The sequence below is a fragment of the Bufo bufo genome, chromosome 4, assembly GCF_905171765.1.
Source record: "Bufo bufo chromosome 4, aBufBuf1.1, whole genome shotgun sequence".
NCBI lineage: Eukaryota > Metazoa > Chordata > Amphibia > Anura > Bufonidae > Bufo > Bufo bufo.
Window position 1 is genome coordinate 533596310 of NC_053392.1, and position 24158 is coordinate 533620467.

At 43.8% G+C, this 24158-nt stretch overlaps 1 protein-coding gene across 2 annotated transcripts in view; it reads left to right on the forward strand.

Moving 5' to 3' along the window:
* Window positions 1-24158, forward strand: part of PLCB1 (phospholipase C beta 1) — an 895755-nt gene that overhangs the window by 671039 nt on the left and 200558 nt on the right. For both annotated transcript variants that reach the window (XM_040429862.1, XM_040429863.1), the window contains exon 15: window positions 6969-7042. In XM_040429862.1, coding sequence (XP_040285796.1) covers window positions 6969-7042 — 74 coding nt within the window. The remainder of the gene's footprint in view (window positions 1-6968; window positions 7043-24158) is intronic.

A 24158-nucleotide genomic window follows, 5' to 3' on the forward strand; every position in this document is an offset into this window, starting at 1 on the left:
CAGGATTTAGGTTAATATTTTTTTCACAATTTTGCTAGGGCTTCTAGGGGCATATTAGACTTAGGTACAAGGACAGAGGGCATCCACCATCAGGGTGTTCCTCTGGGCTGAGCCACTATCTAGGGTTCCGACAGGGTCATATTTTCCGCTATGTAGCCCTTATTTGCCCCTAGTGCCAAGTTTATCGCTGATTATCAGTATAGCAGTGCTACGTTGGGATATACATTGATAGCCCTAATTGGGCTCTTTTTATATAATATACAGTACAGACCAAAAGTTTGGACACACCTTCTCATTCAAAGAGTTTTCTTTATTTTCATGACTATGAAAATTGTAGATTCACACTGAAGGCATCAAAACTATGAATTAACACATGTGGAATTATATACATAACAAACAAGTGTGAAACAACTGAAAATATGTCATATTCTAGGTTCTTCAAAGTAGCCACCTTTTGCTTTGATTACTGCTTTGCACACTCTTGGCATTCTCTTGATGAGCTTCAAGAGGTAGTCCCCTGAAATGGTTTTCACTTCACAGGTGTGCCCTGTCAGGTTTAATAAGTGGGATTTCTTGCCTTATAAATGGGGTTGGGACCATCAGTTGCGTTGAGGAGAAGTCAGGTGGATACACAGCTGATAGTCCTACTGAATAGACTGTTAGAATTTGTATTATGGCAAGAAAAAAGCAGCTAAGTAAAGAAAAACGAGTGGCCATCATTACTTTAAGAAATGAAGGTAAGTCAGTCAGCCGAAAAAATTGGGAAAACTTTGAAAGTAAGGACTATTTGACCATGAAGGAGAGTGATGGGGTGCTGCGCCAGATGACCTGGCCTCCACAGTCACCGGACCTGAACCCAATCGAGATGGTTTGGGGTGAGCTGGACTGCAGAGTGAAGGCAAAAGGGCCAACAAGTGCTAAGCATCTCTGGGAACTCCTTCAAGACTGTTGGAAGACCATTTCAGGGGACTACCTCTTGAAGCTCATCAAGAGAATGCCAAGAGTGTGCAAAGCATTAATCAAAGCAAAAGGTGGCTACTTTGAAGAACCTAGAATATGACATATTTTCAGTTGTTTCACACTTGTTTGTTATGTATATAATTCCACATGTGTTAATTCATAGTTTTGATGCCTTCATAGTCATGAAAATAAAGAAAACTCTTTGAATGAGAAGGTGTGTCCAAACTTTTGGTCTGTACTGTATATTAAAAGTTATGTTTTAATTGGTTTTTGCTTTCAGAACAGAAATAATATGCATTTTGTGCCCCTACTTAACCAGCCAAACCCCATACCAGCAACAGCCCCTGTTTGAAGGTGCATTAAAGGTGCCGCACAGCCATTAACAATGAAGACAGACTATAAAATGTGGTCTTCATTATTAAATGAAAGGCAGCTGAAGGCTAATTGGCCACATGGTTGTTCACCGCTGCATAGCCGCAACCCGCCTGCTGCACAGCCGCTCCGTGTGGCCATACCCTAAGATTGAGTGGCCTGGGTATACCTGATTTATACCGGTTAGTGATGAATTAATTCCTTCAGAATCGCTATAACTTAGGTATACCCAGGCCGCAACCCTGTACAGAATCATCTCTAACATCATAAGGATCTTCTCTAGCATCGCAAGGATCATTTCTAGCACTGTACAGGATCATCTCTAGCACAGTAAGAGACATCTCTAGCACTATACGGAGATATCTTTGTTGTCCTGTATCAGGGGCGTAGCTATAGTTGAAGCAGTGGAAGTGGCTGCTACAGGGCCCGAACTCAGAAGAGGCACCCCTGGGAGAAGGACTGACAGATTTTGTTGTCAGGGCCCCCTCAACAGTATTATACAGTGACATGACATACAGTATATACTGTGGGGATTCGCTCTGGTAGGCAGCTTAGCGGATGCAGTATAGAGGCAATCACAAAGTCTTTAACTTAAATAGTTCAGTGTTTATTAACACAGAAGGCAAAACAAAATAACAGTTCACAGTGTTGGTGTATGTTCACACCATGGAAAGTCCACAGAACACAAATGTTCACCTTGTTAGCAGTTTTTCATCAGCCATCCACTGCAGACTTTAGGGGGCCTGTTTTCCAGCAATGCGGCTCTCAGCCCTTTAGCACGGCACACCTCATGCAGATCCCAAAACCACAGAGTCTCCACAGCTTCACTGTGAAATGGAGCATAATCCACACAGCTGAGACTGCTGGCTGGGTTTTTATATCCCTAACCAAAACCCGGCCTGGAACGGGGGGAGAAGCCACCCACCCTGCCAGAGGCGTAACTAGAACTGACTGGGCCCCACAGCAAATTTTTGTACGGGGCCCCCCACAAACGCTTCTTCACAAACCACCTCCTCCTGTGCAAACCCCTCTTATATGGCTATTTTGTGACTTTTTATTTACTGTATTTACTGTCATTTTTAGCACGACTTTGAATTTTAACATTTACAGTTGCTGACGGAGTTTATATTCAACTCAACCCCTTTAGAACCTGTGCTGCAATTGTAATAGACATGTCTGATTTACCTCTACATATCCACAAGTATTTTAGCCTCTGTACCTTTCATACTGCAGCCATGGACGCAGTCATACATGCACTCTCTACATACATGGACGCAGTCATACATGCACTCTCCACATACATGGACGCAGTCATACATGCACTCTCCACATACATGGACGCAGTCATACATGCACTCTCCACATACATGGACGCAGTCATATATGCAGTCTCCACATACATGGACGCAGTCATATATGCACTCTCCTCATACATGGACGCAGTCATACACGCACTCTCCACATATATGGATGCAGTCATACACGCACTCTCCACATACATGGACGCAGTCATACACGCACTCTCCACATACATGGACACAGTCATACACGCACTCTCCACATACATGGACACAGTCATACACGCACTCTCCACATACATGGACACAGTCATACACGCACTCTCCACATACATGGACACAGTCATACACGCACTCTCCACATACATGGACACAGTCATACACGCACTCTCCACATACATGGACACAGTCATACACGCACTCTCCACATACATGGACGCAGTCATACACGCACTCTCCACATACATGGACACAGTCATACACGCACTCTCCACATACATGGACGCAGTCATACATGCACTCTCCACATACATGGACGCAGTCATACACGCACTCTCCACATACATGGATGCATTCATACACACTCTCCACATACATAGACGCAGTCATACACACACTCTCCACATACATGGACGCACTCATACACACACTCTCCACATACATGGACTCACTCATACACACACTCACCACATACATGGACGCACTCATACACACACTCTCCACATACATGGATGCACTCATACACATACTCTTCACATACAGGGGCGCACTCATACACACAGTCACCACATACATGGACGCACACATATACAATACACATATATAGACACCCAGCTTTCCTGCTGTACCTCTCCCCCATACTCTAATGCCTCTGCACTTGTGCCATGCAGGATAGCAGGGAAGCTGGATGACATTTTATGATATAATTCACCCAGCTTTCCTACTGTACTGCATGTCACAAGTGCACAATCTGGGAAAGCTGAATATAACCCCAGTTCCCCTGCCACTCACATCACTGGTGCAGTTGTGGCAATGCAACTGATGTTCAGCTTGCCGGGCATGGAAGGTTCAAGCTGCCGGAATCACGGGTAGAAAAGGGGGCGGGGCTATTGTAGCTCCGCCCACATCAGGCAGTCCTGTTGCTGGTCAGTGTCCATCATAAGAACTGAGGAGGGGGAGAGGCGGAGCGATGTCCCTGATGTCAGGTCAGAGGTGCAAGTGCAGGAGAAGTCAGCTGCTCTGACAGGGGCCCGGGGTGACGAAGTACAGTGACTGCTCCTGGGCCCCTTCTGAGCTCAGGCCCCGAAGCAGCTGCTTCCCTGATAGTTACGCCACTGCACCCTGCACTTTGGCTACTCCTAGTAAGGCTACTTTCACACTACCGTTCAGAGCAGGTCCGTCTGGTGTGTGCACAGACGGATCCGCTCCTATAATGCAGACGTTTGGATCCGTTCAGAACGGATCCGTCTGCATTATAGTTTAAAAAAAATTCTAAGTGTGAAAGTAGCCTGAACGGATCCGTTTAGACTTTACATTGAAAGTCAATGGGGGACGGATCCGTTTGAAAATTGCAAATATTGTGTCAACTTCAAACGGATCCGTCCCCATTGACTTACATTGTAAGTCTGGACGGATCCGTTTGCCTCCGCACGGCCAGGCGGACACCCGAAACGCTGCAACGCTGCCAGACTGATGCATTCTGAGCGGATCCGCATCCACTCAGAATGCATTAGGGCAGTACGGATGCGTTCGGGGCCGCTTGTGAGCCCCTTCAAACGGAGCTCACAAGCGGAGCCCCGAACGCTAGTGTGAAAGTAGCCTAAGATCAGCTCTACAGCCATACTAAATAACAAATAGTGTCAGTCAGCACTAACTGCCTCTGACACTTAAAATTACCGTCTCTTGCCTCACCGAGGCCAGGAATCTCGGTGACACATACCTTCCGTCAATGACGGACCCTTGCGCCTTCCTACAATATGCATTGGAAACTGACAGAGTCGCTGCCCGGCCTGGTCTGAGAGAATAATCTTGACTACTCGCAGGAGTGAGGGTTGCAAGGGAGGAGGGGGTTGCTGGGACGGTTCATTCAAAAATTTGCTGTGAGACCTAGTCACTTTAAGTTATGCCGCTATGGCTACTTTAACACTCGCATTTTGGGTGGAACGTCATGGATCTGCAAAAACGGATCTGTTACAATAATACAACTGCATGCATCTGCAGCCAGCCAGTAGCGCAGGGGCAACACGTGAGGTGCACGGTGGACCGATGAGGGGCCAAATAGTATAACACACAGTTCATCAGTTTACTCACGGTTAGCAGATAGCTTCCCTGGGCTGGCAGCACAGTGTTGAGGTCGACAGCACGAAATCCTCCGGGGCACGCTCTGTGGTAGGAAGCATCAGCCAAGATGGTGGTTGAGGTGCCCTTGATGTTAGGGGTGCTTAGGGTGCTTGTTGCGGCTGAGTCCCTTGATGGTATTTGTCGTGACGCCAGTACCGTTAATGGTGGTACAACCATAGGTAGTAATAATGAGGTAGACAGTGGTAAGATGCAACTCACAACTTTTACTGATGTTGACTTTGGCTGCAGCAGTACAGAATACAGTCTCTTGTTGGTATTAGAGTTAATCTGTAAATCCACTGTTTCTAGGCTTTCTCAGGCTGTGGTTATTGAGTACCTTATTCCTGTTGATGTGCTCAGTCCTATACCTTGTCCTTTCCCTCCAAGCTGGGACAGGTAGCTAATCTGTTTCCCAGAATTATGGTGTGGCTGCCAGAAGCTATAAGTCCTCCACCATGCGCAAAGGTGTCCGTGGCCCTAAATATCGGCTCTTATCACTGACTAATCTTTCTAAAGCTTGTTTCTATTCCAGGGAGGCAAACTCTCTCCTACTGGTCAGGGATGCAAGTATATAGTCCGGCCACAGAAGGAAAACACTCTTCTGCGCCTCACACCTTGGTACTACCACATAGCGAAGTTGGCTCCACTCACTAATCTGTGGTGTGAAGTCTTCACTCTGCATTCTCATCTCTGTTTTTAATTTGAATCATAATCCACACACACTAGGCCTGGCTAAGGTTTATATATAGTCTAAGTTTTATCCACATCTAGTGGTGGGATGTATAAATTACACCTAATCTGCCTGGTAACAGGGATTTTGCAGATAAATTAGTACAAAGTCACATAACATAGCATAATACAATTTTTAGGGTGAAAAGTGCTTTTAAGCAGAGCCCACACACATGTAGTGGGACGCTGCACATCCGTCATGAACGGATCCGTTTGTATTATCTGTCACATAGCCAAGACCGATCCGTCTTGAACTCCCCTGAAAGTCAATGAGAGACGGATCAGTTTTCTATTGTGCCAGATTGTGTCAGAGAAAACTGATCTGTCCCCATTGACTTACATTGTGTGCCAGGATGGATCCGTTTGGCTCAGTTTCGTCAAGCGGACAGCAAAACTGTGCAGGCAGCGTTTTGGTGTCCGCCTCCAGAGCGGAATGGAGACTGATCGGAGGCAAACGGATGCATTCTGAGCGGATCCTTTTCCATTCAGAATGCATGAGGGCAAAACTGATCTATTTTGGACCGCTTGTTGTGAGAGCCCTGAACGGATCTCACAAACTGAAAGCCAAAACGCGAGTGTGAAAGTAGCCTATACTGTATGTATTAATTTAAAAAAAATGAAATTGTGATTTAGACAGTGAAACCCAGAGGTTCTACCTAGGTTTACTTACTGACAATTATGTTAGTAAAGGTATCCACATGAACCAGACATATCGGAAAAGTGTGACCAGTATCTAGGGCAAGGATTACTCTATCACTATTTACATTTATGGGCTGGCGTGGAGCTATCCAGCTCATACACCATCATTGTTCTGAGCAATCCTTTCTCCATCTATGTTCTGCAGCAGAACTCAACTGACTTTCTAACATACGGTAATTATATACAATTATTTTATAATATCAGAGTGCAGCTTTCTAGTATCAATCAATTTGTCTTTGCTCTCTGTGGGAGCTTGGGGGGAGGGGGGTTGAGTCATACAGTATGCGTTCAAAAAATGTCAGCCATAAGAACATATTATTTAGGTACAGTATAAACGTCCATCATATACATTAAGATATAAATTGAAAAAAAAAACGTGGAAGACATCATTTTTCAACTAGAGAACGTTTCATTATGGATTTCTTATGTAAATACATGTGTCTAGAGCTGAGAATGAAGACTTTAGGTCAAGGCTAAATTTTGAATTTTTTTAGAGTAAAAATAGTAAACAATAGAACAAGAAGGAAATTTTTAATTTGATATTGAAATTATTTTTCATATTTGTTACAGGTGAAGCCGACATTGAGAGTGAGGAAGATGATGATGATGATGAGGATGACTGTAAGAAATCTTCCATGGAAGAAGTAAGACTCCTTGTATAGTTTTTACTTCTTCAGCACATATCCTGGACGTCAGATGATGGATGCTTCTCATGTATTGCACTCAAGAGTACATCTTAAGGATCAGATTTGAAACTCACAAAGTCCTAGTTTACTCTTCACAGATTAGGTCAGGAGTAGAGTTGAGTGGACACCTGGATGTTCGGGTTCGGCCGAACTTAACAATAAAGTTCGAGTTTGGGACCCGAACTTGAACGCGAACCCTAACCCCATTGAAGTCAATGGGGACCCGAACTTTTGAGCACTAAAATGGCTGTAAAACAGTCATGGAAAGGGCTAGAGGGCTGCAAATGGCAGCAAAATGTGGTTAAGAGCATGGCAAGTGCTCTGCAAACAAATGTGGATAGGGAAATTCCTTCAAATAACATAAAATACGTAAAAATAAAAATAAAAAAAATAATCTTGATCTTGGAGGACGAGGTCCATATGGAGTAGGAGGTTGAGGAAGCGGTGGATGTGGCGGTGTAGGTGGAAGCGGCGGTGGAGGATGAGGAGGTAGCCTACATTGCTCTTTGGTTTTATTTTAATTTTTTTAAAATTAGGGTACACCCCAAAACATTGGGAAATATAACCTGTTATAACCCCCTCCAGCCATGCTAAACAAACGTTCAGACAATACACTCGCTGCAGGGCAGGCCAGCACCTTCAAGGCGTAAAGGGCAAGCTCAGGCCATATGCCCAATTTGTAGACCCAGAAGTTGAAGGGGGCAGACCCATCAGTCAGTACGTGTAGGCGTGTGCACACATACTGCTCCACCATGTCGCACGTCCCCGTGATGTCCACCATCCAATTGGATATCTGCTCTATCAACTTTCAATGTTCTTTTCTGCACCTACCATGTTGATCACGCTTAGCGGCGAATCAGGGATCCACGCGGGAGAGGGAGCGTGAGAAAGGGAGACCACATCCAAGGGAGGTCAATGGCTGCAATGTGATCGAGTGGAAATGTAGGACAAGTTATTTTTAGCAGAAGGATCGAATGAAAGGGCCAATTAAAGACGAATTTTTGAAATTTAAGTCCCTGTCACCTATGCAGAGCAGGGGTTTTTCATCGCCAGAAATGGGTTACACAGAAAAAAATTGGTGAATGTCACCCGACAATATAACAGAAAAATTAGTGAAATTTATTAAGCTGTCAACTAGGTAGAGCAGGGGTATATCACAGCCAAACATGGGTGAATGTCACCCAAAAATGTAACAGACAAATTAGTGAAATTTATTAAGCTGTCAACTAGGTAAAGCAGGGGTATATCACAGCCACAAACTGGTGAATGTCACCTGACAATGTAACAGAAAAATTAGTGAAATGTATTAAGCTGTCAACTAGGTAGAGCAGGGGTATATCACAGCCAAAAATTGGTGAATGTCACCCGAAAAATGCAACAGACAAATTTGTGACATTTGTTTACCTGTCTACTAGGTAGAGAAGGGCTATATCACATTCAAAAATTGGTGAATGTCACCCAAAAATGTAACAGACAAATTAGTGAAATTTGTTTACCTGTCTACGATGTAGAGCAGAGGTATATAACAGCCAAAAATTGGTGAATGTCACCCGAAAATGTAACAGACAAATTTGTGAAATTTGTTTACCTGTCTACTATGTAGAGCAGGGGTATATAACAGCCAAAAATTGGTGAATTTCTTCCGAAAATGTAACAGACAAAGTAGTGAAATTTGTTTACCTGTCTTCTAGGTAGAGCAGGGGTATATCACAGCCAAAAATTGGTGAATTTCACCCAAAAATGCAACAGACAAATTTGTGAAATGACATAAAATATAATAACATACGTACAAAAAAAATTATCTTGATGTATGAGGTGGAGGTCCATATGGAGTAGAAGTTTAAGGAGGCGGTGGACGTAGCGGTGTAGGTGAAAGCGGCGGTGGAGGAGGACGAGGTAGTCAACACTGTTTTTTGATAAAAAAATTTATTTTATTTTTTTATTAGAGTACACCCCAAAAGAGTGCGAAATATCAAAAATACAACAATGAGCAATTGCGCTGTAGTATAACAATGGCTGGGTAAGGCCGGTATACATGTCTATTCTGCACAAGGTACGGACAAGTCCTGTGCGATCCATGCCTGGTTCATTTTAATGAACGTGAGCTTGTCCACATTGGCTGTGGACAGGCGGCTGCGCTTGTCTGTGATAACGCCCCCTGCCGTGCTAAACACACGTTCAGACAATACACTGGCTGCAGGGCAGGCCAGCACCTCCAAGGCGTAAAGGGCAAGCTCAGTCCATGTGCCCAATTTGGAGACCCAGAAGTTGAAGGGGGCAGACCCATCATTCAGTATGTGTAGGCATGTGCACACATACTGCTCCACCATGTTGCTGAAATGCTGCCTCCTGCTAAGACCTTCCATATCAGTTGGTGGTGCTGGTTGTTGTGATGTGCTGACAAAGCTTTTCCACATTTCGGCCATGCTAACCCTGCCTTCTGAGGTGCCCCAGCTGCGTTAGTGATCTCTTCCTCCTCCTCTGCCTTTGCCTTGTGTTTCCACTGTGCCCCCGCTGTCAGGTGGGAATGCCACCAGCAGCGTGTCTACCAGCGTGCGCTTGTACTCGTGCATCCTACGATCACGCTCCAGTGACGGAATTAAGGACGGTACGTTGTCCTTGTAACGGGGATCCAGCAGCATGGCCATCCAGTAATCAGCACAAGTTAGAATGTGGGCAACTCGGCGGTCGTTGCGGAGACACTGCAGCATGTAGTCGCTCATGTGTGCCAGGCGGCCCAGAGGCAACAACAAGCTGTCCTCTGTGGGAGGTGTATCGTCTGTGTCCTCTGTATCCCCCCAGCCACGCACCAGTGATGGCCATGAGCTGGTTTGGGTGCCACCCTGCTGTGAACACGGTTCCTCCTCCTCCATCTCCTCCTCCTCATCCTCCACCTCCTCATCCTCCAGAACTGTGCCCTGGCTGGACAATTGTGTACCTGGCGTTTGTGGGTGCAGGAACCCACCCTCGGAGCCACTTGTGAATGACTGGCCTGAAACTCTTACGAAATGATCCCTCTTCCTCCTCCTCCTCCTGTGCCACATCCTCTTCCATCATCACCAGAAGCGTTTTTTCAAGGAGGCATAGTAGTGGGATAGTAACGCTGAGAACGGTGCTATCGGCACTGGCCATGTTGGTGGAGTACTCGAAACAGCGCAACAAGGAACACAGGTCTCGCATGGAGGCCCAGTCATTGGTGGTAAAGAGGCTCTGTTCCGCAGAGCAACTCACCCGTGCATGCTGCAGCTGAAACTCCACTATCGCCTGCTGCTGCTCACACAGTCTGGCCAGCATGTGCAAGGTGGAGTTCCACCTTGTGGGCACGTTGCATATGAGGTGGTGAGCGGGAAGGCCGAAGTTACGCTGCAGCGCTGACAGGCGAACAGCAGCAGGGTGAGAACGCCAAAAGTGCACACAGACGGCTCGCATTTTATGCAGCAGCTCTGACATATCGGGGTAATTTTTAAGGAACCTCTGCACCACCAAATTCAGCACATGCTCCAGGCCAGGGATGTGCGTCAAACCGGCTAGTCCCAGAGCTGCTTCGAGATTTCGCCCATTATCGCACACCACCAGGCCGGGCTTGAGGTTCACTGGCACCAACCACTCATCGGTCTGTTGTTGAAGGCCCGTCCACAGCTCCTGCGCGGTGTGGGGTTTGTCCCCCAAACAGATAAGTTTTAAAACTGCCTGCTGTCGTTTACCCCTGGCTGTGCTGCAGTTGGTGGTGGAGGTGTTACGCTGACCGGATGAGGAGGCAGTAGAGGATGAAGAAGCGGAGTAGGAGGAGGAAGCAACAGGAGGCAAACTGAAGTGCCCTGCAATCCTCGGTGGTGGAAGGCCAAACTGCTATCCACCTCAGGCCCAGCCGCCACTGCATTTATCCAGTGTGATGTTAGGGAGATATAACGTCCCTGACCGTGCTTACTGGTCTACGTATCCATAGTTAGGTGGACCTTGCCACAGATGGTGTTGCACAGTTCACACCTTATTTTGTCCCCCACTTGGTTGTGCAGGGAAGGGATGGCTCGTCTGGAAAAGTAGTGGCGGCTGGGCATGATGTACTGTGGGACAGCCACCGCCATAAGGCTTTTAAAGCTCTGCGTCTCCACCAGATGGAATGACAGCATTTCAATGGCCAGGAATTTTGAAATGCTGGCATTCAGGGCGAGGGAACACGGGTGGGTAGGGGGTACTTCCTTATCTGCTTCAGTGTTTGGAAGATGGAGAGCTGAACGCTTCCGTGGGACATTGTGGAGATGCTTGGTGACCCAGGTGTTGCTGGCAGATCCTCTGTTTGCGGGGTGGCAGGTGCCACTGTCACTCCAGAGGTGGATGAAGAGGCCGAGACTGCAGCAGAAGAGGAAGCAGGAGCCAGAGCCCTTTCTTGGTTTTTGAGGTGTCTACTCCACTGCAGCTCGTGCTTTGCACTTACATGCCTGGTCATGCAGGTTGTGCTCAGGTTGAAAATGTTTATGCCTCGCTTCAGGCTCTGATTGCACAGCTTGCAAACCACTCGTGTCTTGTCGTCAGCACATTGTCTGAAGAACTGCCACGCCAGGGAACTCCTTGGAGCTGGCTTTGGTGTGCTCGGTCCCTTGCTGCGGTGGGAAGTAGCAGGCGTACTGTCTAGGGGACGGCCGCTCCGCTTTTGCACCCTGCTCCCTCTTCTGCTGTGCTGGTGGCTCTGTGCGACCACCGCCTCTTCCTCCGAACTACACAGGTCACTCGCATGACCTTGATTCCATCGTCCTCCACATCATCTTCCACCTAGTCTTCACCCCTGCCCTCCTTGTCGGTCTGAACACTTTTGAAAGCCACAGCAGTTGTGTTTCGTCATCATCCGTGCTGCGGTGGTCCTCTCATGTACTCATCTTGAAACATAAGTGGTTGGGCATCGGTGCACTCAATCTCTTCCACTTCTGGGGCACGGCTATGCGGATGGCCCTGGGAAACCCTGCTAGCAGATTCACCAAAAAGCAGAAGAGACTGATGCATGACTTGGGGCTCAGACTGCTTGGCTGATTTGCAAGGGGGTGAGGTGAAAGACTGATGGACATCGGCTGCAGGTGCTAACTCTGATCTTTCAGAAGAAGACTGGGTGGGAGACTGTGAAGGAACTGGAGGCACTATCAGCAACCCAATCTACTATCGCTTGTACTTGTTCTGGCCTCACCATTTGTAGAGCCGCATTAGGCCCGACCAAATAACGCTGAAGGTTCTGTCGCCTACTTGCACCTGATGAAACTGTTTCACTTGTGCGTGTAGCTGGCACAGATCGACCACGTTCTCTCCCTGCAACAGGAGCTCCAACAGCAGCACCACGACCGGGGCCATGTCCCTTATTCGACGCTCTACTCATTCTCCGCAAATTTTGGATCTTGCCCAAAATGGGTGTTTTTTTAATAACAGAATAGAACACCATTATCTAACGCGTGTATTTCACACTGACAGATGCAGCCAAGGCTGGAAATTTTGTTTTTTTTAAACCCAGAATATTATTGCAGTATTTCAAGCTAGTATCTCACACTGACAGATGCAGCCAAGGCTGCAAATTTAGTATTTGGCCCAAAATGGGTGTTTTTTTAATAACAGAATGGAATACCAGTATCTAACGTGTGTATTCACATTTACAGATGCAGCAAAGGCTGCAAATTTAGTATTTTGCCCAAAATGGGTGTTTTTTTAATAACAAAAAAGAACACCATTATCTAACGCATATATTTCACACTGACAGATGCAGCCAAGGCCGCAAATTTAGTATTTGGCCCAAAATGGGTGTTTTTTTTAGAACAGAATAGAACACCAGTATCTAACGTGTGTATTTCACACTGACAGATGCAGCAAAGGCTGCAAATTTAGTATTTTGCCCAAAATGGGTGTTTTTTAAACCCAGAATATTATTGCAGTATTTCTAACTTGTATGTCACACTAACAAATGCTGCAAAGGCACCAGATGTAAGATATTGCCCAAAATGGGTGTTTTTTAAACCCAGAAAATTATTGAAGTATTTCAAGCTTGTATCTCACACTGACAGGTGCAACCAAGGCTGCAAATTTAGTATTTTACCCAAAATAGGTGTTTTTTTAAACCCAGAATATTATTGCAGTATTTCTAGCTTGTATGTCACACTAACAAATGCAGCATAGGCCCCAGATGTAGGATATTGCCAAAAATTTGTGTTTTTTTTAAACCCAGAAAATTATTGAAGTATTTCAAGCTTGTATCTGACACTGACAGATGCAGCCAAGGCCCCAAATTTAGTATTTGCCCCAAAATGGGTGTTTTTTTATAACAGAATAGAATACCAGTATCTAACGTGTGTATTTCACACTGACAGATGCAGTAAAGGCTGCAAATTTTGTATTTTGACCAAAAAGGTTATTTTTTTAAACCCAGAATATTATTGCAGTATTTCTAGCTTGTATGCCACACTAACAAATCCAACATAGGCCCCAGATGTAGGATATTGCCAAAATTGGGTGTTTTTTTAAACCCAGAAAATTATTGAAGTATTTCAAGCTTGTCTTTCACGCTGACAAATGCTGCAAAGGCACCAGATGGAGGGTATTGCCCAAAATGGGTGTTTTTTTAGACCCAGAAAATTATTGAAGTATTTCAAGCTTGTATCTCACACTGACAGATGCAGCCAAGGCTGCAAATTTAGTATTTTTCCCAAAATGGGCGTTTTTTTAATAACAGAATATGACTGTAGTATATAACTCTTGTATTTCACACTGACAGATGCAGCAAGGTCTGTAAAATTTAGTATTTTGGCCAAAAAGGTTGTTTTTTAAAACCCAGAAGATTATTGAAGTATTTCAAGTTTAAATTGCACACAGACAAATGCGGCATAGGCCCCAGATGGAGGGTATTGCCAAAAATGGGTGTTTTTTAAAACCCAGAATATAATTGCAGTATTTCAAGTTTCTATTTGACTGTCACAAATGCACATATGTTGTGCTGGTGCACAGAACTTACATAAAATGGCCGCCGCCGCCCACCTAATTAACAGACGGATAAAAGTTTTTTTTCTGAGTCACTGGGCTCAGGGCAGGGTAAAAAGATCTAGTTAGATCTCTGAGTTAACAAGCACTTCAGATTAAAGATTCTATCCTATTCTCTCCCTCACAGCAGCAGCATCCTATCCCTACACTAATCAGAGCAGAGTGATGTGCAGCGCTATGTGACTCCAGCTTATATAGAGGCTGGGTCACATGCTGCACTGGCCAATCACAGCCATGCCATTAGTAGGCATGGCTGTTATGGCTTCTAAGGACACACAAGTTAAACGCTTGTTGATTGGCTGCTCTGCAGCCTTTCAAAAAGCGCCATTAACTCGCCGAACACTAAAAACCGAACCTGAACTTTTACTGAAAAGTTCGGGTTCGGGTCCGGGGTCCAAAAATCCTAAAGTTCGGTACGAACCCGAACTTTACAGTTCGGGTTCACTCAACCCTAGTCAGGAGTTCCTAACCTTTGGATTCCATGCTGTTGCTAAACTAAAAACCCCAGCGTGCCCTGACACCATACATTTATGCCGATAGCGGCTACTCCATTAACATAAAGCACTATAAATGTATGGAGCAGGGCGGGGGAGCCCATGTCATCAGTACTGAATGTAACACATGGGAGGCAGGAATTGGAGCCCAGCTCTTCATGGACATGTGGGACGTGAAATGTATGAAAGGTTGAGGAGTTAAAAAAAAATAAAAATTTAAAGGCGGAAGATCAGCCAAAATGGCACACATTGGTGACCATGAAAGATATTGGGCATTCATGGATGTTCTGGTACTCATTCGTTCTTGAACTCAACCAGTACGTTGTGGCGATAGGCTCTTAACCATAACCTGACGTATAGAAGCGTCGGGTTACATTGCGATCTGCTGACGCCCTGTGGCAGCTGCGGTCACAGTAAGGATCCCTGAGACCTGGCAAAGTGGTCTCATTGTAAAGTGTAAAAGCTGTCAGGGGAGCGATCTTTTTAATGTGAGAGCGCCCCTTGCTGGCTGTAAAATTAACAGTGAGCCTGCAGTCTGTGAATTAACACCCTCCTGCCCTTCATTTTTTTTTTTTTAAATAAAGAACTATATAAAAAATAATGAACATTTTATAAAAAGTTAAATAAATGTGGAAGGGATGGGTTTTGAATATGGATGTCATTTTGTGGAATACACATATGTGATTTCTATATGATGTAGACTTTTATGGGATGGCAGCTGCTGGACCCTGTGTTTCTTAATGTGAAAAATCAATGAAAAGAATAAAAAAAGTGAAATAAAGAAAATAATATATTTTTTAAAAAGTTACAGCTATAGTTGCTAGTTTTAGTAACAGTGTAGCAGACTATGGATACACATACATTCTCCCCTCCCCCTTTTTATTCATGAAAAAAATAAAATCATAATTTTCACAGCTTTTCCATAAATATTTTTTCATATTATTATCTTGATATCTAATGGTACAAAATAAATTTCTGAGATATCCTGTGAAAAATAATGTCAAATTCATGTAGGTGGGCTTAGAAATGAATCTGCTATTTGCAGTTGGATACCGCCATTGGTAAAACTGAAAAATTGGCCTGGTAAAGAAGGAGGTAAACCCTCCGGTAATGAAGCAGTTACATTGCACAGAATCATTGCTGTGTATAACATATATTATACCGTAAGTATCTTTGATAGTTTACAGTCTAGAAGCATTTTTCGTTTTGCTGTAGCACAAGTGGAATCCACAGATTTCTATTTTAGCCAGCCGCTTTCCAGACATCTAACGGACTGAAGTACGTCAAGAATTATTATCAATAAACTCAAGTACTGTGTCTATGTGTCACCTACTGCAGCCTGAGCCAAAAAAAAGCTAAAGCGTGCCAAAGACATGATCCTTTCAATTATGCAAACACAGGCATCTCTAGCTTCTAACTTTAGAGTAATGAAATTGGACAATGCCATATATCAGTTTATATGTTAAGATAGGCCTTTGGCTGGGTGCATCATTTGTAAGGTTTTAAATTCCATAATTGCTATTGACTGTCCTCACGTTCCCCCAGAAACTTTGTTCTTCTTAAAGGAAATGTATCATTAAATTTTATTCCAAGCATTTTTTAATGCAGCTATCCATATGAAAAAATTTAAAATCTTCACGCTGGCGAATAGCACAGTAGACTGACAATTTCAGTTTTCTGTAGTTCAATTGTTAGCTCTGATGTGAAGACTAAGGCAGGGTCACCAGAGGGAAAAGGATGGAATGACATCTCTATTATACGGTCTGAGGCCTTGATATGACATGGTAGAAACATTATACACCAGTGGTCCTCAATCTTAATCCAGACTCGGGATGCCCAGCTAGCAGACCTGCCTGTAGATGCATTTGAGGAAGGCAATGTGTTCTCCAATGCATGTAGGTGCTCAGTCAGGAGTGGAACTGCCACAATGTCCTGATGCTAGCCAGTAGCAGAGCTTTTCAGTATATACCATATCCTTCTTTTTTTCCCCTTGATCTAAGGTCTAATTAATCTTAGTGGTCTGGTTTGGAGTCTGAATTAATTTCAGGAGTCTAGCTTGGGGTCTGACTTAATTTTAGGGGTCTAGTGTGAAGTCTGAAGGAGTTTAGAGGTCTGGTTTGCTGTATGTTTGATGTTAGGGTGAGATCTGGGGTCTGAAGAAGTTTAGAGTTATGGTTTGGGGTATTTTTGAAGTTAGGTTCAGATCTGGGGTCTGAAGTAGTATGAGAGCTCAGGGGCTTAATTCATTCAGTGGTCTGGTTGTCCTGCTAACAAATAATAATACATCTTGATGTGAATAATTCTACAAAGTTTACAAATTTTCAAGATTACATCTTTACTGTTGGTATTCATCTCCAGTCTTAACCTGGCCACAGACCCAGGAGGGTGGACCTTTAGGCTAGCTTCACACTAGCTGGCAAGCTGTTCCAGCATAGTTCTTTGACTGAGTAATGATCACTTTACTATTACATGGGATAAAACAAACAAACAAAAAACAACATAAAAACAAATGCATTATCTCTTTCTAATTTACGAAGCTAACATAAAATAAGAGTTGTCCTTTTTTCTTTTATACTTTTATATTGATGGCCTATCCTCAGGATAGGCCTTCAATATGTTGTGATCACTGGGTGCCCGACACTCTGCACCCCTGCCAATAAGCTCTTTTGTAGCTCCAGTGCTGGAAGTTAGAGCTGGAACTACATAGCTCTGTCCATTTTGGAGAGGACGGAGTTGGTTATTGCAGCCCTTCTCCAATTGAGTTCAACCAGAAATACCCTTTAATCTTTGCTCCTCACAGTGATACAGAAATACTCAGTGGATATATGTATGTTCTACAGTGGTAATAAGTACTGTAATTGTGGGGGAATTTAAAACAGGTTACTACTTAGTACCAAATAGCATGTACACCTTTTTGGCATGCAAGGTGTCTTATATTACAAGGCACTGTGCCTACATTTCATTATTTATTTCTGAAACCACAGTAAACCCTATGACCTGTCACATCAATAGTATGGTGACATCAACAATTATTTGTCATGGTGGGAACAAGTGAGACGCTGTTCTACCCCAACCACTGTCCCTACCTATTTGCACGATTCGTCCTAGTTGACGGCCCACAGCTGGTCGATAGTCCCTCTTTAATTAAGTGCTGAGGTCTATACAGAAAAGTACCAAGGGGACGAAATAATAAACTAGTGACAGATTTGCCAAAACCAAGTAGAGTCAAAGCTGAAATAGACAAGCCGGGTCAAACCAGGAGTGGCAAAAATGTACGGAATCAGGAGACACAAATCAGTAACTAAACCATGCCAAAGTCAATACCAGGACAGACAGACGGACAAGACAAAATCTGAGAACAATAATCAGAAACAATTCCAAGACAGGGGTCGATATCAGAAAGTAACGTCAAGGTCCAAATCGTCAGGCAAAGGGTCATCCCTGTACAAAGGACAGCAATAGACCAGTGGTGACTATGAGGTGGTGTTACTTACCTTACCTCGATCCACTGGTGTCTGTGCTCAGCAGCCATTGCATCGGTCACTGCTACAGTGCTGGGGGAGATAAAGAAAATAGAGCAGGTAGCTGTCACGCTGCCGGTATGGAGGAGACAGGGAACAGGTGCCCATCTGTCCATTTCATGCGTTATGTGTGGTTAGTTACAGGGCAGGGTGCACTGAGCACAGATGACTTCCATACGAGAAAAGAGTATAATATAATCATGAGTGCAGTATTTATATACTGAGATCAATCGATAATATGTAATAATGTGTGTGCCACAAGTTGTACTTTTTGTGACAACATCTAATAAGCTTTATTTATTTTACCAAAAATATATAATACATTTTGATAATATTTATAACAGCAAATCCCTTTATTTTCCAGCCGCACAATTTCTCCGTTATGTTCAGCTAAGCATCAGTTTCCCTAACCGTCCATTTGTTACTGGATTATCCGGCAGATGCATTGCGGTGAAAACCTCTTTAGAATTTATGAACTTTGCACAGTAGATTAAGACACTGTAATATTCACTTTAAATGGCATGAGAGAGGGACTATGCCCATGGCTCACCAAGGGTACTCTAATCATCGTTACTTATCTGCAGGGCTTAGATAAAAGAGCATCAGTCAGCAGGGTTAACCCTATTAAACCAGGCATACAGCCTGGTAGGGCTGATACTGCTGATTCAAATTACACCTTTTACTCCATATGCAAATGAGAGCTTCAAGCACAGAGGGGTGGACCCTAGCGGAAGAGCTGAGGTGCACCTAGGGGCTAGGGCCCTCAGTGCACTGAAGTCCTCAATTACTGATAAGACAGATATCATTTTAATCAGCAGGATCAACCGTACCAGGTAGTATGCCCGGTTTCATAGGTTTAAATCTTCTCACAGATTCTCTCTAAAGGGGTTATCCCTTGACTACTGTGAACATAAAGGCATCATATAGAACATGACAATCTCTTTCTAACAAAGCTAGAACCAGTCCTGTACCTCACATGGATCCAGAGATCTCCCCATTCATTACTCTGCTAGATTTATATCAAGCTGACCGCTCAAGGGGAGTGTCTTTTCTGCTGTAGCTCAGGAGGCGTGTCTCAGCTCTCCCTATCACAGCTCAGGGGGCGTGTCTCAGCTCTCCCTATCACAGCTCAGGAGGCAGCTGAAGGATGACACTGAGCATGTGCGGCCATCTCAGTGAGCAGGACAAAGAAATAAGAGAAAAAACAAACAGCAGGAGGCGCTATACAGATGCATTTTATTAAATAACTTAGTGGCTATGCAAATTTTTTTATTACATGCAATTACAAAAGTATTCAGATCCAGGTGCTGGTTTGAAACCTGTAGAATATACCCCTTTAAAGCAGGGGCATAATAATAGTTTATTTTCTCTTTCAACCCACCACCACCATGCATACCCAACTACAACAGGGCACTTTCCATTTACCTGCCAAGATGAGCTGCTGACGGATATCCTGATCTCTATGGTTGCCTGGATCAATTATAATGGTGCTATCATTTATGCACTGTATGGCACTGTTATTTGGACACTGTATGGTAGTATTATTTTACAGCTGTGTGCCAGTATTGGCATCTTATAGTGAATTTCAGTAACTCTGGTCTTATTATTGACTGTTGGTTATACGGTGAAGAGGATTGGCCCTGTTTAGGCTACTTTCACACTAGCGGCACGGACCTCCGTCGGATGAACAGCCTGTCGGATCCGTCCTGCCACTAGTGAACGTGTGCCCGCGGAATACCGCTCCGGCGCTATTGACTATCATGGGGGCGGGGCGGAGTTCCGGCAGCGCACGGCGAGAGGCTGCCGGAATAAATGTCGGACATGTCGTAGTTTTATTCCTGCGGCCTCTAGCTGTGCCTCCGCCGTAACTCCGCCCCGCCCCCATTATAGTCAATGGGGCCAGAGCGGTAGTCCGGGGGAACACGTTCACTAGCGGCAGGACGGATCAGACAGGCTGTTCACCCGACGGAACAGCCTGCCGCTAGTGTGAAAGTAGCCTTAGCGGTTCATATAGTGCTTTCTTATCATTTCTCCTAAAATTGTTATTGCCTATTACACCATATTGATGGAGTCTTAAAGCTGAAACTCCTGTCAATTCCAGTGAGAGTGCAGAAGGTGACACGGCTACATCTTCAAAGACACTTATAGCATGTCTGATTGGCCTGCCATCAGCAGAAAACCATTTTAATTATGAATACACGTATCTTGCTTTATAACAAACCCTATCATTATATCGACCACAGTCTCTGCTTGCCATGTTGATGATGGTGATGTACCGCAGGTACTCACTTACTCCGGGTAATGTGTCAGCTAGAAAGTGCTTGGCTGCATCTTATGTGAACGATTATATGTTTCTGATATATTGTGGCTTTCTCTGAGAACCATTGATTTACTTATAAATGTATAATCCCCTCTCCTATTTCTGATTTGTATATAAATGTATTCTGCACAGAATTAGTTAATTGGGGGGCAAATATACAAGTTTGTTTGAACACAAGTTTTTTTTTAAAGATTCTATCCCATGGAAAGAGCTCCAGTTACATGTAGACAATGCAGGACATTTATTATCCTCTGTATGCCAGAAAAATACAGTCAAAAAGTTGAAAATTGGGCGCATGTCCTGCAAAATTTTACTCCTTTTTGGGAGTTTTCTTCTGCGCTTGCAACTGTTTCAAAAAGAGGGTGGAGTGGGTTCACCCGGCATATTTATTATAATCTACACCAGGAAACTAGCATAGACGACACCTAACATCTACACCAGCTTATCTGTTGGTATAGATTTCAGTTCTGGAACAAGGAGCAGCACACATGCAGCACAATTGTTAGGAGGCATGTGCAGTACCTGCATTTGCGTCCTATATAATTTTATATTATGTGTATGTTATATGTATGCCCAGTGCACCAATATGAGAGGTATGGTTGGCAGGAACAAGTTTAACCACCCTGTTCCTCCCCTTGGTAGGAGTGGGCTGGTCCTACTTCCTGCCTGGAGAGGGAATTCGAGTCGAGTTCTCCTGTGAGATCTTAACTCCAGAGAGATTCCTAGAACCAAGACTGCTTCCATCATAGAGGCTACAATGTCTTAGTCAGCAGAGTGACCAGCAAAAGTGACCCTGCTGTAGGCTAGGGACTACAGAGCAGACACCCATTACCTGGACCACTCCTAGGCCAGTCTAGTTTAAGACCTATATCAAGCAGTGGACACCTATATCCACAAGTGCCAATTAATTGCCACATATCCAGCCACCATACCTTAAACAGCACTTTGTACTGTCTATTTCTGGATTTACTAAAACTTATATTTTGCACTATGTAAAGAGAGACTGTTATACATTTACTATTGGCCTGGCTCTTCAAAACACCTTTCCACTGCACTGATCCCAAGGGAGCAATGGCCTGAGAGAGTACCGGCATGTAATAGCTGGTCTTATGTGTTTATCAATGCCTTTATTTCTGATGATCCCTTTAACTGTGTATAATGGAAAATAGAAGGTTTTTAACTGTATTGTATATGTGATGATTACGACAATTTGTTAGCACAGTACCATCTTGTTATAATAGGGAGAGTGGATGTCAGTATCTTATTACAGATGTAGCAGTGTTGAAATTGTCATTTGACAGCTTATTTGAGATAAGGCTATGTTCACATCAGCGCTATCATTTTCCATTCTTCTGTTCCGTTATAGAAGCAGAACAGAAATAACGGAAGTACAGAATTCGGCACATAATTGATGCGAGCGGAAACTAACAGATGCCAGTCTCTATAATGGGATCTATTCGGTTTCTGTTCGGGAGAACATTTTTTTTTAGCAAAGAAAAAAGTACTGCATGCACTACGTCCTCCACTATTTTTGTCGAACTTTGTGACGGAGGCTCCTAACAGAACCTCCAACGCAGATGTGAACATAGCCTTAGATGCATTTGAAATATGTAACACACAGTTCTATAGCAACTGAGTGTAATAAATGACAAATTCATGTCTGTCACATTGGACACATTTAGCTCTGCCTCCGCTTCATCTGTATAAATAGCTAGAATAATACAGATTCAATATATATTATTTTATAGAAAGAACATTATCTAACACCTATCAGCTCACAGGGCTATATAAATCTATGTAGTACTGATGAATAGAAAAGCAGTGTTATACTGCCATCTAGTGTTTAAGACGTGAAAACGTTTTCCTTCAGTTACGCAGAGGTGTTCAGAGGTGCAACTTAGAACTTAGTGGCCACAAAGAAAAATCTGTAACTGGGCCCCCGCTTACCTGGTAGCTGTTACTGCTACCTTTTTTATTTTATTTGCTTGATTATGAATGCAAATTATATCCTATATAAAATATAAAAAATGTGTTTCCATTAGAATGCTATATATAAGTGTTGACCGAATCAAAGTTCATGAAGTGGACTTCGATCCGAATTTCAGGAAAAATTTGATTTGCTGAGAAGCCGAATTTCCTCATGCTTCGTGGAAATTTTCCCTGCAATGGAGTTAAAAATAAAAAAATTCATACTTATGCCATCCATTTGAGCGCGAAGAGACCACCACAGCCACCTTGCTTGAAGATCCTGCGTGAAATCTTGTGCGCTTTGATGTATGATGTGATCACATGCGATTTCGCGCTGGATGTTCTTGCAAGATGGCCACGGCCGCCTCTTCGCCATCAAGTGGATAAGGTAAATATAATATATATTTTTTAAATTGGCAAACACCAAAATGCTTTAATATAGATCGATGAAGGCGGCATCTGAGGGGTTTACTGAAGGGGGCAGCGCAATCGCCATTCCCTGTCATTGCACCCGCTATTTAACATAGTAACATAGTAACATAGTTTATAAGGCCTAAAAAAGACATCTGTCCATCCTGTTATCCTGCAAGTTGATCCAGAGGAAGGCAAAAAAAAAGTCCTGCGAGGTAGAAGCCAATTTTCCCCACTTAAAGGGAACTTGTCATCAACTTTATGCTGCCCATACTAACGGCAGCATAAAGTAGAGACAGGTGAGTTGATTTCAGCGGTCTGTCATTTAAAAGTTAAAAGTAAGTGGTTGCCGAGAACCAACATCACAATCATTGCAGACTGGGCCTGGAAAAGAGTCACGGACACCTGAGAAGAGTCCTGCTCTCCTGCCCACCTGCTGATGATTGACAGTCTTCTACCTAGTCTTCTCCCTTTCTCTCTAGGAGAGAACTGCCAATCATCAGCAGATGGGTGAGAGAGCAGGATAATATGAATAATCGTGACTCTTCTCAGGTAGATTTAACTCTTCTCAAGGTCTGTGCTGCAATGATTATGATGTTGGTTCGGAGCAACCACTTACTTTTAGCTCATGAGTGACACACCGCTGAAATCGGCATATCTGTCACTATTTTCTGCTGCCCTCATTGAGGTTAGCATAAAGTTGATGACAGGTTCCCTATAATGGGAAAGAAATTCCTTCCCGACTCTAATCAGGCAATCAGAAAAACTCCCTTGATCAACGACCCCTCTCTAGTAACTATAGCCTGTAAAATTATTACACTCCAGAAATACATCCAGGCCCCTCTTGAACTCTTTTAGTGAACTCACCATCACCACCTCCTCAGGCAGAGACTTCCATAGTCTCACTGCTCTTACCGTAAAGAATCCTCTTCTGTGTTTGTGTAGAAACCTTCTTTCCTCCAGACGCAGAGGATGTCCCCTCGTCACAGTCCTGGGGATAAATAGATGATGGGACAGATTTCTGTACTGACCCCTGATATATTTATACATAGTTATTAGATCTCCCCTCAGTTGTCTTTTTTCTAAAGTGAATAACCCTAATTTTGATAATCTTTCAGGGTACTGTAGTCCCCCCCCATTCCAGTTATTACTTTAGTTGCCCTCCTCTGAACCCTCTCCAGCTCTGCTATGTCTGCCTTGTTCACAGGAGCCCAGAACTGTACACAGTACTCCATGTGTGGTCTGACTAGTGATAGTAATTAATCACAAAGCAAATTATTTTGTAAAGTTCGGCAAAGCTTCGCTCATCTCTAACATACACTGCTCAAAAAAAATAAAGGGAACACAAAAAT